The 12,908-nt window shown below is 51.2% G+C and overlaps 1 protein-coding gene across 1 annotated transcript; it reads right to left on the minus strand.

Moving 5' to 3' along the window:
* Nucleotides 1–9: 9 nt before the first annotated feature.
* Nucleotides 10–11,746, minus strand: LOC116943763 (solute carrier family 49 member 4 homolog). The gene is made up of 9 exons (XM_032956967.2): nucleotides 10,254–11,746; nucleotides 9,655–9,748; nucleotides 7,244–7,497; nucleotides 6,618–6,747; nucleotides 5,814–5,922; nucleotides 4,069–4,136; nucleotides 3,221–3,348; nucleotides 2,190–2,372; nucleotides 10–1,781 (listed from the first exon to the last, which is right to left on the minus strand). Exons 1-9 carry the CDS (start codon nucleotides 10,828–10,830, stop codon nucleotides 1,666–1,668), a joined length of 1,659 nt encoding a protein of 552 aa, XP_032812858.2. The 5' UTR covers nucleotides 10,831–11,746; the 3' UTR covers nucleotides 10–1,665.
* Between the last annotated feature and the right edge of the window lie 1,162 nt (nucleotides 11,747–12,908).

Below are 12,908 nucleotides of genomic sequence, written 5' to 3' on the forward strand. Positions count from 1 at the left end.
CAATATAGCTCGGCAGAACAAAAGTGTTTATTTGTTTTTGCCGTCACGTGAGAAATGTAATATGTGCACAGTATTTAAAAACGATCAGCAACAACACGATTTTCGGTGTGGTCATTGGATCCAAAGTACACTTTTACGGCAAAAAGTTTGCCATCTGGAAACATAATTCCCGGAAAAAAATGATGAAAACCTCTTCCGGAGGGTCAGTGCAACGGTTAAGTCGGCTAAAGTGGCACGTACCGCACAAATGTGTTCAGTGCTTAAAAGACTAAAACAATATGCTCTCACCCAAAACGTATAATTGTTACACATTACACGTTTTAAGGCAGTGTTTGAGAAAATACTGGTAAAATAGTTCCCAGTCTGTGGTCAATCACTGGCAAATAAAGTCCTTTAAAGTTGTATACACATTGAAAAATCACGACAACACGTTGCGAAAGAAGTTCAACATACGTAGACATAAACTCGTCACGAGATCGAGCTATGGTTCCAAAATTCTTGCATCTCCCCGCCCCCCCCCCCACAACCCGTAATGGTATCTCCCAAGTGTGCACGCTGGCCGGCTTGGGTGAGACCAAGTGCACGTGGGTGAGGAGGAGGAGGGTAGGTGAACCCCCCATTACAGCTGCAAGGTTCGTCCCCAGTAAACAACAACCGTCACGGGGGGTCAAACACCAGGAATCAAGTGAGCACGGTGGGAACACGAATCAGCCCGCTACGGAAACACAGAGGTCCTTTTAAAATCACCCGGATTAAAACAAAACATGCATTTTCTCAATATATATATTTTTGGAAAAATAAAAAAAGGTATCTCTTAAAATTATTGCACGTGTTTCACGAGTCGGGGGGAAACGAACCCTGCGAACGTGACAGCAGCGCTTCCCAGCTACAGTGGTCGACGCCGCCCCTTCAATCGGCGAGTCGCATCAGGAAGATTTCCGTGCCGTTTTTGCGCGTCGTTTATCTCATGCGACGCGCGGTTAACAAAACTCGTTAAAAACAGACGGGCCACGGGATCCCGGTTCCTGCGAGGGCGTTTGCGTGAATTTGAGCAGGCGCGCGTGCCTCCTCGTGCGGTCGCCCGTAGGGTCGTTCTACAACGTTGGAAGTTCCGTATCGCCGGGCTGATAGCCCCCGCTGAAGGTCTTGATGCACGAGGTCAACATCCGGGCAACATCCGCGCAACATCCAGGAAAATCGACGCCAAAAAATCATCACAGACGAGTTGTTTTAGTCATGAGCAGTCATGGCAACTTGGTGCGGCACTGTCGTAGAGTGATGGGGGTTACGTCTGTCCAATTAAAGGAGAGTTTAAATTTTGATTTAAAGCTTTCGTGACTGCAGTAATTCATATAAAGGAGAGTTTGTTGTTGAAAACTTGTGCTTTCTAACCAGCAGTGCTGGGCGCACAACTTCGAGTAGTCATGTGACCTCCAACTGCGATCGTATTGGAAATTGCCATCTCAGTTGCCCACGACGGATAACAGCAGTAATTAGATTGGTCCAGATTTGGAAAACCGCATTATTATTTTTTTAAACCGTAAGATTTCGTGGCAACTATTGCTCTGAGTGCATCGCGGTTTTAGTGGTGGTGAGCGGTGGCGAGCGGTGGTGAGCTGTGGTGAGCTGTGATGAGCGGTGCGGCCGGAGCCAACTTGCCCCGGCTCACGAGCTCGCGACAGCTTCGAGCTTTAGGCGGTTGTATCCCTCGCGGTAGAGCAGCACGAGGAACACGGTCAGGACACACGAGAACACGAGCACCCAGTTCAACCACAGCACGTCTGTAACGAGGAGAGATCATATTCAGAACCATAACACAGTACAACAGCGCGGTTGCGAGATGTTAACTGCCTCGTCTGGTATACAGGAGGTTGTGGGTTCGATCCTGACCCCGACGCCTGAATATTTTGAGTTTGCGTGTTCTCCCCGTGATCGCGTGGATTTTTCTCCAGGTCTTCTGGTTTTTCCCTCTACATTTATAATCAACACGTGTTCAGAGTATTTGTCCGCTATAAATTTCCACGTGGTAAGCCACTTCGTTGAGCTATCATTTCTGGCCAGGCCACTTCTGAAAAAGAGCTGTATAAGCTCAGTGGGCATTACCTGGTAAAATAAAAAATAGTTTAGCTTTAGTAGTAACACTGGTGTCCCACACTAGGGGCGTGCGGGCGCGGAGAGCGAGAACCTGCCTTCGGGGTAAACCATGAGGAAGGCCAGCAGGAGCCCCGCAAAGAGGTTGCTGAGGAAGGTGACGATGCCGCAAGTGATGCCCTCGGGCACGGGGTAGGTGGTCTCCACGAAGAGCTCGAAGAACAGCGGGATGCTGCTGTTGGTGGTCACACCCAGCAGCAGCGTGCACGCGTACAGGCTGCCTGCGGGCCACGGGGAATTTGGGCGTCATCGTGAGGCTACGCCACCCCTACCTCCGCTGTCACACACCTCGGATTAACACGGTTGTGCCTAGGTATGGTGCGAAAAAAGTTCAACATACATACACACATGTCCCCACTCACCACTAGCTATTTATTGCCTCGCGTGCTCACTCCCTCCACCGTCCGCAACCCCCGCCACTACTCAGACCCGCCCATGGTTGTGTCCGGGGGGAAGGGGTGGAGCCTAAAGAGAAAGAGGCGGGGCCTAAAGATGAAGGGGCGTGGCATTAAAAGGAAAGGTGCGGAGCCCAAACGAGGAAAATATGGGGTCTCAAAATCAGGATGGGATAGGGCCGAACGACTAAGGGGGTGGGGAATGCAGAGGAAGAGGTGGGGCCTACAGAGACTGGACTTGCCTGTTGACTTAAGGTAAAAGCATTTAACCAAATGCTGGAGATGCAGCCACAGCCCAACTAACCCCATTAATTACCCTTTATCAATACTAGGTGGGGCACATGGTCACTCGCCCCTCTATCAGAGAGCAGCGCATGGAAGCGGAAAAAAGAGGGCACTTTAAGGGATCGTGAAATTAGTTCTGTGCTATCTGAACCACTCCTGTGCCAACCCCTAGGCTGGCTTAGCCTAAAATTAGTACCTTGTTTGGTATGTAAAACATCAGCACTGGGGATACATAGGCAGCAGGGGAGTGGTGCTGGACTCTCCACTCCCTCGCATGTATGTACGTTGAACCTCTTTCACACCGTACGTAGCCAGCCATGCTAATTGGAGGTGCGCCTTCAATAGGCGCTTGCAAACGGCACTCGCCCCGGCGGTCCGTGCGCTCACACCTGTGTCAAACGGCAGGAAGGGAATGTTGCCATAGGACATGAGCGTGAACCAGACGGCGGCGAGGGTGGCGGCCGTGTAGATCACCATCAGCATCGCCTTCAGCTGGCCCGCAAAGTAGTCAGCGAACCTGCCGCACGGACGCACGAACGCCACGCTAACACCACGCCACCACCGCTCAAATGTGGGCCGCCACCAGACTTTGAAAAAAAATAATCGCCAAGGGGGTTCTGGGAAATTTGCCGTTAGTACAGCAAGGATTCGGCAGATCGGCATGCGATGAACCATCCAAATGTCATCGCAGAGACAGAGTGTTCTACATAGTGGCTGTAGCATATGACATTACAGTTGCCATGATCATCATCAGCCATTGCCCATTCACTGCTTGATGACGGTCTCCCCACCCCATTGCTAATATCACATATAAAAAATTCTGATGCCCACAATGCACTGTTATTTGCCGAGTAGTTTCTGCACAGGGCCATACATCAGGTGGCGGGGAGGAGGTGCGAGAGAGAGAGAGGTGGTCTGTTCAGAATCAGAACAGCATACTTATTTACCTTGGGGGAATCCGATGAGCTATGAAGCTCTCTTTCCAAGTGGGGAATGGACAGCAAGTTACAACGAAGAATACAAAAAACTATAAAAGTGCACAGTATAGAAAAGGTAAGCAAGTCACTAAAAATAAATATAAAGTTTATAAGCACAAATTGCATAAGTCCATAAATTCCTGCCGATTTTGCAATCTTGGGCAAGGCAGCAACACAACAACAAGAACAATCCCAGACCACACCAAGACGACACACACTCCCTCGATAAAATTGCAAGTTAAAATGTAACTCTCGTTCACCTGGATATGATGATGCCGGCGATACTTCCAACCGTGGTGCAGGAAAAACCAACCCAGCCGGCCTTTGCCTGCCGTAAGACACAACACGACAGATCACGGAAACTCAGCTTGACGTTTAAAGAGTTATAGTAATAGGTTTTTACCCTTTTATCTGGCACCAAAACTGACACCTTTATACAAGGGATCATGTTTGCAATAACCACAACACAAGCAGTCAAAATGCAAAATGTGGTTATTGCAAACATGATCCCTTGTATAAAGGTGTCAGTTTTGGTGCCAGATAAAAGGGTAAAAACCTATTATTATATCTTGCTACTGGCATAAGGAGGTCTCATAGTGTTTACAGAGTTACCGTTATCTCTGGATTGTGATGCACCTTTTTTGTGTCCTGTAATTTAAAGAAAAATTTGGGGGTATGGCTCATAATCATGTGTGTGCATGTGTGTGTTAGTCAGAAGCAGGCGCCCTCCAGCTACAGCGGAGGGCAGAGCGGAGTGTCGGGTGACTCATACACAGCGAGGTGGCAAAGGTGGTGCCATCTGCCAGTCATCTCAGTCAGTAAACCCATAACACCCTGGGGGTCTGTCCCATGAACTCCTGCCAACAGCGAGCCTTCAAAACTTGGCACATGCGCCGTGGTCATGTCACCGCCACCTAGTTGCGAATGGCGGCTGGTGCCATTGTCGTGTGTTGCATAACTTTATCGACATTGGCTACAAATGTGGGGTGCGCCTTACATTCAAGGACGTCAAATAATCCACAGAATATGGTTAATAACTCTCGAATGTTTGTGTGCGGATTGTTATCCAGATTGTGAGAAAATAGGAAGACAGAGAATGTGGCATTCCACGCTCAATCACCCATTTAACAGCTGCTCCTCAATCAAAAGTCCGTGACCGATTCATTTGATTAATCTGCCATGAGAACTGACAACAACTTTCTACGTTTTTGTCCCCATTATACGTAGGCGAACAACAAACATGTGCTTCAAAGCTTAATTTGCGTGCATTTCACCAAATCTGTGGTTTCGTTATATCCGGGACCCCCCTGCCCCGCTCATTACCCTGGGGATGATCCAGCGATGACGAACTTGAACGTTTTTTTTCCCCCCAATAGTGTATTGTTTGTATAGATATGTTTAGTTGTATGTTGAAAAATCTACAAGGTTAGCATGTCGGTTTTTTTTTAAATTCATATTAAACTTCCTACTTTTCTTGAATATATAGCATACGGAGCTCTACATGGAATGGAGGAATTTACTTTTCATCGAAAAATAAACTTCGACAACGGTGAGCGTGTCGCTTAAAACAACCGTGCAGAAGAGATCATGCCATGGGTGGCAAAATGCGAGGCATAATCCACTGTCTTGCCGTACTCACACCATCCGCGTGCCTGTTGCTGCCTTCACTCACCAGCCCGCACTGAGGAGCGTGGTGAAGAAGTAACGGTCAAGTAGCCTACGACCCGCACAGGCACGGGCGGGGAGGCCCTCATCCGGCAAAGGGGGTTTGAGCGAGGGCTCTACGTGCACAGGTGAAGATATACCGCAACCGTGCCGTCGGCTTTGCGTGACGACACAAAGGCGTCCGTTCGGGGGAAAAAAATCTCGAAAGCGGAACGGTAACGGTCCCCCCCCCCCCCCCCCGCCCCCCGCCCGGTTTGTAGACACCACGGCTGCGGCCGTGGAAGACGACGTCGCAGAACCACTTGTCAACAGTCCGCCGTGTCCCGGCGAGCGCCGTCACCTGCGAGACGCCGTTGGGGCTCAGGATGACGTCGAGGACTCCGCTCCACCCGCCCACGACGCCCGAAGCAACGCCGTAGGCCAGGGCGATGAGCCAGAAGCGGCGGCTCCTGCAGTGGCACGATGCACATAGACCAAGCCCGAGCACATCTCTCAGTCAGCCAGCTACTAGGTCCATCAAAACCGTGCAGTGTTCGCCACTCATTTTCCGATAAGATGTCGGCAGTGCGAGGGTCGCCACACCGCCTGCAAGGGGTGTTTCCACTATTTGTGAATTGTCAGGGGCCACACGTCAGGGGTCGCTCTGAAGGCCACCAGGGGCTGTCAGTGGCCTTCAGCCACCCAAACACAGCTGCCAATTCGCGGATTGTCCAAGTTAAACCTGTTCAACCTGTTAAAACCTGGACAAGTGGCAACCCTACAGGTTGCTGTGTTAGTCAGCCCTGTAGTGTCAGCTGTGGGCTGCAGTGGGCTGAGACCCCCCCCCCACCGCCCCATCCCCCACAGCTGAAAGCTCAGCCACCCCTTCTAAATTCTTATCGTGAAGTTAAAAAAAAAATCTTGATACAACATTTAACGCCAGTGGTGGGTTTCATTCAGTGTTATCCACTTCGGTGAAGTTCGAGAGACAGAACAGAGTAAGCGCGAGAGACAAGGGCAGGTTATATCGTTAATCAGTCCGTTTAGCGGTTAACCTTTGCTTAAAGTTTGTCTCAACTGTGCCCCTCACCCCATTTAAAGGTCAATTGGCAGGGCTGATGTGGGGGCGGGGGGGGGGGGGGGGGAGGGCGCGTTGATTTCCGACCTGGCGAGCTTGCGCAAGGCGGCGCGGTACGGCAGGCGCGTGGCGGCGGCGGAGAGGCTGGGCGGGCGCGGGGGCAGCGCCGGCAGGAAGAGCAGGATGATCACCAGCAGCAGTCCGGCGTAGGCCGCCTCTGTGTGTACGTGCGTGTGCGGAGGGGAGGTGCCGGAGGGGTGGGGGGGGGGGGGTCGTGACTGTTATCGTCCAAAAGCAACAAGGCGCAACCCAAAGAAAAGACAAAGCGCTCTCGTCCGTCGTGTGTGTACCCAGTAGGCGCGAGTTGTCTCGAGCCGGAGCCGCGAGTCGACTACAAACGTCTGCTCTCTCGCGTTGCCGTTTCCGCCGTCTCATTTGTGTCGTGTCTCGCTCACGACACGTGCAGCATGCATCGTGGGCGTAACAATTGATTTGAACCGATGATCACTGCACTGGTTACATGTCCGCCACCGTCAATATCGTCGCCACCACCGAGAACACTACGACGACAAACCACCACCACTGCCACACCACAATCGCCATAAATCACTACAACTACAAACTCTATCACTGCGCCACCGACACCACCAGCACCACCGCTGTAATCACTATCACCCTCATCGCCACCACCACCACCACCACCGGCCACGTACGCGCATAGAGCATTATGTCAATGCGCTTGGTGATGAGCTGCAATTCCGCGGGCCCCGGCTTGGGCCCTGGTGCCGGCACGACGGCGGGGCCCAGCAGGAAGGCGGAGGCAGCACCCAGGTATCCGATGAGCGAGGCGATGGCTGTGGCCGTGGTCCGCTGCTTGGCCGGGAACCACGCGGCCGAGAGGTAAGGCGGCGCCGCCATGGTCGTCGTTCCGGCAATGCCGTTCAGCAGCTGCCCTACTTGGATAAGCCTGCGGTGGCATTCGGAGGTTAGCCGCAAGAGGACAAGTGATGAGAGGTCAACGGCAGAGTTAGTTAATTCAATGAAATGTTTTAAAAAATCATGACCACATTCACGCGTTTTCCAGTGTCAACGTAGCCAGTATGTAATGACAAAGTGAAATTCAGACTTGAGACTTGACTAAACTTACTCAGGTTGTCGGCGACGAGCCTAGGGCTATAAAGACTAACGTGCTGACGAAATTAACGCCGGTCAGAGGTCGGAGATGATTGGTTAGGTCATGGGTGAGAGGTCAATGGTGAGGTCAGAGGACAGAGGTCAGGGGCGAGCTTAAGACACCAGACACACCCTAGCCAGTAACGCTGCCAAGGATGACAGGCAAACTGGCGATCATGTGATGACTATGAGATAAGTATCCAAACGGTGACTCATCTTTCTCACAAGACTGAGCACTGGCTGGGTTTGTGTGGCTGTTTATGGAGCCGCCGCAGTAGAGTGGCTTGGTTACAGTATAAGCCAAGGATAGTTAAAAAAAAGCTGCATTTCCATACTTCACAGAAATGATATCATTCCATTTACTGAGCTACAGATTTGAATGCTAAGAAATCGGATAGCGGAAGTTGGTGCCTTAAAGGATACAAATTGACGACAACACAGAATGTTATCGTCAAAGCTACGAGTGGGCAGCGATGATGCATTGCAAAAGAGGAACTAGGGACTGGACAGGTTATGGCAGTGCAGACGTCACTGTGCATGCATTAGCGACACTCGGTACCGCGTACCCATCTGTGGGCAAACAAGAAAGAAAAAACACGCATGTGCATGGGTTTTTGACGCTTTCCAGCATAAGTTTGTCCTTGGAAGTGTATATCGTTGTTTGTTAGGTCATTCGCTGTAGATAGCTATTAATATGGCAATTAAAAAAATTCACGTGGAAAAAAAAGCTAACATTTAATGCTAATCAGACCCCATGGGGTAAAGGTGCTGTCTCCAATCTATCTCTCTGGCCTCTCTATTTGCATTGCTTTGAAGAAGGGCCATTATCCGAAACCTCGCCTGTTATTTATGTTTAACTTTTGTAGGCGAGTAGTGGGTGACGTCACTCCGACTACACAATCCGCAAAGCTATCACTCCAACCATGAAGAAGGACCCTCTTGAGGAGCCTTTCAAAACCATCACTTTACCCTACATTGCGGGGATCACAAAAAAGATCTCCAAATTCTTGAATAAACACAAGATCCAGGTCCGATTCAACACATTACATAAAATCCGTGATCTGGTTCCATCTGTAAAAGATGTGATTCCGGACATCTACAAACTAAGTTGCCTCTGTGGTAGTAGTTACATTGGAGAAACCAAACGACATGTCTCGGACCGCATTTGTGTACACAAAGCAGACCTAAAACACGGTAGGACCAACACCTCGGCCGTGGCAGATCACTGTTATAATTCAGTAGGCTCACATGACATTGACTTCTCCAAGACAGAGGTTCTTTGCAAGCCATCTGGCTACCATGAGAGATTCGTTCATGAGGCTAACCACATATACAAACACAGAGACAATTTCAACCGAGAAGATGGATTCTGGCTTAGCAATCATTGGAAGGATTTGATAAACCATTTCGGGTCTTAATTGATTGTTCACGCTTATGGTGGCTTTCAGACCGCATCCATTATTTTCGTCTCCCCCCTCTTTTCCGAACATAGATGGACTCGTCCATCTAAACAAACTGTCAAATCGCTCTCCGTGGTGCTAACGTTAAAAATAACCACCACTTTTTTCCAAATTTCTTGCCGTGGTTTTCACACCTGATGATGATTGCTTGTGTTGCAGTCGAAACGTGAGAATTTTATTGTTTTATATTTTTATAATTTTGTTGTTTCCCTTCTACGTGACTTTACCGAAAGAACCAAGAATATGAATCCCTGCAGTCATGAAAGCTTTAAATAAATAAAAACTTTAGAATATATGGATTACCACAATATCCCATAATGCCATCTCTTGGCCACCTCACGAAAACCCAGTGAGTTTGCCATTCTCAACATTTCCCTCCGAAGCGCCGGACCACTGGCCACGGTACCAACCGCAATCACGCCTGGCTCGGATTAACTTTGTTATTGCGCTTAGTGTCGGAGCAAGGATTACAGCGCCCGTTAGGTAATTACCATTTCCTGGTGGCGCTGTCGGCCGTGGGGATCACTCGGAGCGAGCAGCCCAGAACCACCACCAGCGACGTGGCCAGCAGCGAGCTGCGCAGGCCTGCAGCAGTGGTGGGGAATGTGGCAGGGGGAGACATGGAGGGGGGGGGCACAGATGTGGTGACAAGGTAGCAGGGAGGATGAATACGTGTCCGGGGTACGAGTCAGAGGATCAGACCACAAAGCCAGCAAGTGCCTCGTTAGCCCTGATCTTACCAGGATGAGAGAGTTCAGCGAAACAAGCGGAACAGTGAAGGAGACTTGTGTCAGTTAAAAATAATGATGCCCTCTATTAAATCAGGGACGCCTCATCGAATCTCAACTGTTTTATCAGGATGGTCCGAATATATTAGGATGTTTGGCTAAAAAAAAAACATTTTTACGGAGTGTTTTCAAAGCCAGGAGATGGCAAACTCGACGCCCACGGGTAGAGAGGGCGTTTCACGAATTTGCGTGCGATCCACCAACCCCCGCCTCGACAAGAGTTGGTTTACAGGCACAAGGCAGTCCCCATGCCACGACAGTCAAACCTTCAACAACGCAAACAAACGAATGACCCCAGTCACCTCGCTTGTCCAGGAGCAGCACAGACAGCGGGCAGAGGATGAACCCCACGGGGCCCCACACCACCAGCAGGGCCACGTCGCCAGGGCCCCAGCCGAACACGAGCCGTGCCGACTCGGCCACGGGCCCCCAAGTGTTCCACACCTGGCCCTGCAGGAACGAGAGGCAACAGAAGGCGGCCAACACGGCCCAGCGGCGCCGATACGCGCGTCCTGGCGTGACCGCCACCTCCGCCTCGTCATTCACGCCGCCACCGTTGGCGTCGTTCACCAACCCCACGGACCGGAGGCCCGAAGTGACCGAGTCGCAGATGGGATCTCGACCCAGGTCACCTGGGTTCGAACCTTCACCCTGTCCATGACCAGGTCTCCGAGAGAAGTCTCTCCGAGCCTGGCCGTGGCTCCAATTCTGACCCTGGCCGTGGCTCCAACTTTGACCCTGGCCGTGACCCGACTGCTGACCCTGCTCCCGATTCAAACCCAGACGCCACAGCTTCTCGGTTTCCACCTCCTGCCAGGGCTGGCTCGGCGGCTGCGCCTGGAGCAGAGGGGTCACCTCGTCGGCTCTCGCCACGTGCATTGTCGCCCGTAACCATCAACTTCGGCACGGAATCGAGGGGGTGGGTTGTGTTACTGCTGTGGGACGATCGCTGTCCGCGTGGGTCTCGACCACCTTGGCGCGAGTGGGGGGGGAGGGAGGGCCCTCGTGATTACAATTCGCCAAATGTGGCCGACTTAATGACTAATTGCTACCGCTAAATGTTGTTGACGTTGTTGACGTTGTTGCTGCTGTTGCTGAAGGCGCCGGCGTTACTGCATCCAGTTGCTGTCGTTCACGTTGGGGGGAGTCATCGTGGCCATATGTACGTGGAACTTCTTTCGCGCCGTACGTAGTGGCCAACCGTGCCGATCCAGTTGCTGTTGGTACTGACGATGCTGTCACCATATCCAGTTGCTGTTGCTGAAGATTATGTAACTACTACATATGCAGTTGTCGCTGTTGTCCGTATCGTCAGTCGTGAGTCGTCGGCGCAGCTGTTGTTTTGAACACAGCTGTAGCTATATTCTTGGTTCTTTCGGTAAAGTCACGTAGAAGGGAAACAATAAAATAATAAAAATATAAAACAATAAAATTCTCACAATAGAACCAAGAATATGAATCCCTGCAGTCACGAAAGCTTTGAATCAAAACAGTCGTAGCTATTAACACAAAATTGTTCTTATCAACATGGGGCAGCGTACCGTCATCACCACACAAAGTGGTTGTCTCGCTGCCCCTGCTATAACCATCCTTATCCTTCACGATTATGATGATGCTAATGCTGAGTAGTGTAGTATTATTATTAGCACCGCCGTGGTTGATGTCACTACGCCGGCCACCACCACCACCGCTATCTCCCCGCGAGCCCGGAACCGGCGCGGCGCTCCGGCGGCGAATCACGTGGGACGGGCGGGGCGGGGCTCAGTCGCGTCGGGGGGGGGTGGAATCCCCCAGCCCCCGCCCCCTGAAGAGGAATCACGTGACCCGATTGCCCCCCCCCCCGCGCCCTGAAAAATCACGTGACGCCATTACCCCCCCGAGGAATCACGTGACTCCATTACCCACCAGGAGAAATCACGTGACTCCATTACCCACCGCCCCTTGAAGTGGAATCACGTGACTCCATTAACCCCCCCGGAGGGATCACGTGATTCCATTACCCCCCCCCGGAGGGATCACGTGATTCCATTACCCCCCCCCGCCCTGAAAAATCACGTAACACCATTACCCCCCCTGAGGAATCACGTGAATCCATTACCCACCAGGAGAAATCACGTGACTCCATGACCCCCCCGCCCTGAAAAATCACGTGACCCCATTACCCCCCGGAGAGATTACATGACTCCATTACCCCCCCACCCTGAAAAAACACGTGACACTATTACCCCCCCCCCCCTGAGAAATCACGTGAATCCATTACCCACCCTGAGAAATCACGTGACTCCATTACCCCCCGCCCCCTGAAGAGGAATCACGTGACTCCATTACCCCCCGCCACCCAAAACAATCACGTGACACCATTAACCCCCCTGACGAATCACGTGACTCCATTACCCCCCCTGAGGAAACACGTGACTCCATTACCCCCTAAGAATCACGTGACTATATAACCCCCCCCCCCCAGGAAGAATCACGTGACCCCCCTTACCTTGTGAGGGGTGGGGGGGAGTCACGTGATTTCTCCTGACCGTAAAGGGGATGGAGGTCACGTGATCGTCTGGCCACGTGCAGAGTTATTCGATGCCACCGACAGATTTAGGTATTTCACCAAACCACGTAGCCTGTCGATGAGTGTGATTACTCGGAGTGGATGTCCTTTATTTAACCACAACAGTCCTGTATCCACAACTGTGGGGTAAGGGGCCGTCCATAAATGACGTCACGCACCTAAGGGGGGGGGGAGGTCAGACATTTGTGACGATGTGTGACGAAGGGGGGGGGGGTTTGAGAAATGTGGCGTCACATCTCAATGCGCAACTTTAAATAAATATAGACAACACGTTCTACTTAATTAGACGTTTTAATAAATGTTTTCTCCTACAACATCAGAGTGCAGAGGCAAATTAAATACGCACTACAATGACAATAGTTTAAAGCGATTTGAAGCATGTTTTATT

The sequence above is a fragment of the Petromyzon marinus genome, chromosome 19, assembly GCF_048934315.1.
Source record: "Petromyzon marinus isolate PM22_M1 ecotype Great Lakes invasive population chromosome 19, UKy_Petmar_22M1.pri1.0, whole genome shotgun sequence".
In the NCBI taxonomy this organism is placed as follows: domain Eukaryota; kingdom Metazoa; phylum Chordata; class Hyperoartia; order Petromyzontiformes; family Petromyzontidae; genus Petromyzon; species Petromyzon marinus.

Coding starts and splice junctions, on each gene's coding strand:
- LOC116943763 (XM_032956967.2), bottom strand. CDS start 10,830: ATGCACGTGGCGAGAGCCGACGAGGTGACCCCTCTGCTCCAGGCGCAG. Junction 7,498..9,654: donor GACAGCGCCACCAGGAAATG/GTAATTACCTAA, acceptor ATGCCACCGCAG/GCTTATCCAAGTAGGGCAGC. Junction 6,748..7,243: donor TGACATAATGCTCTATGCGC/GTACGTGGCCGG, acceptor ACGTACACACAG/AGGCGGCCTACGCCGGACTG.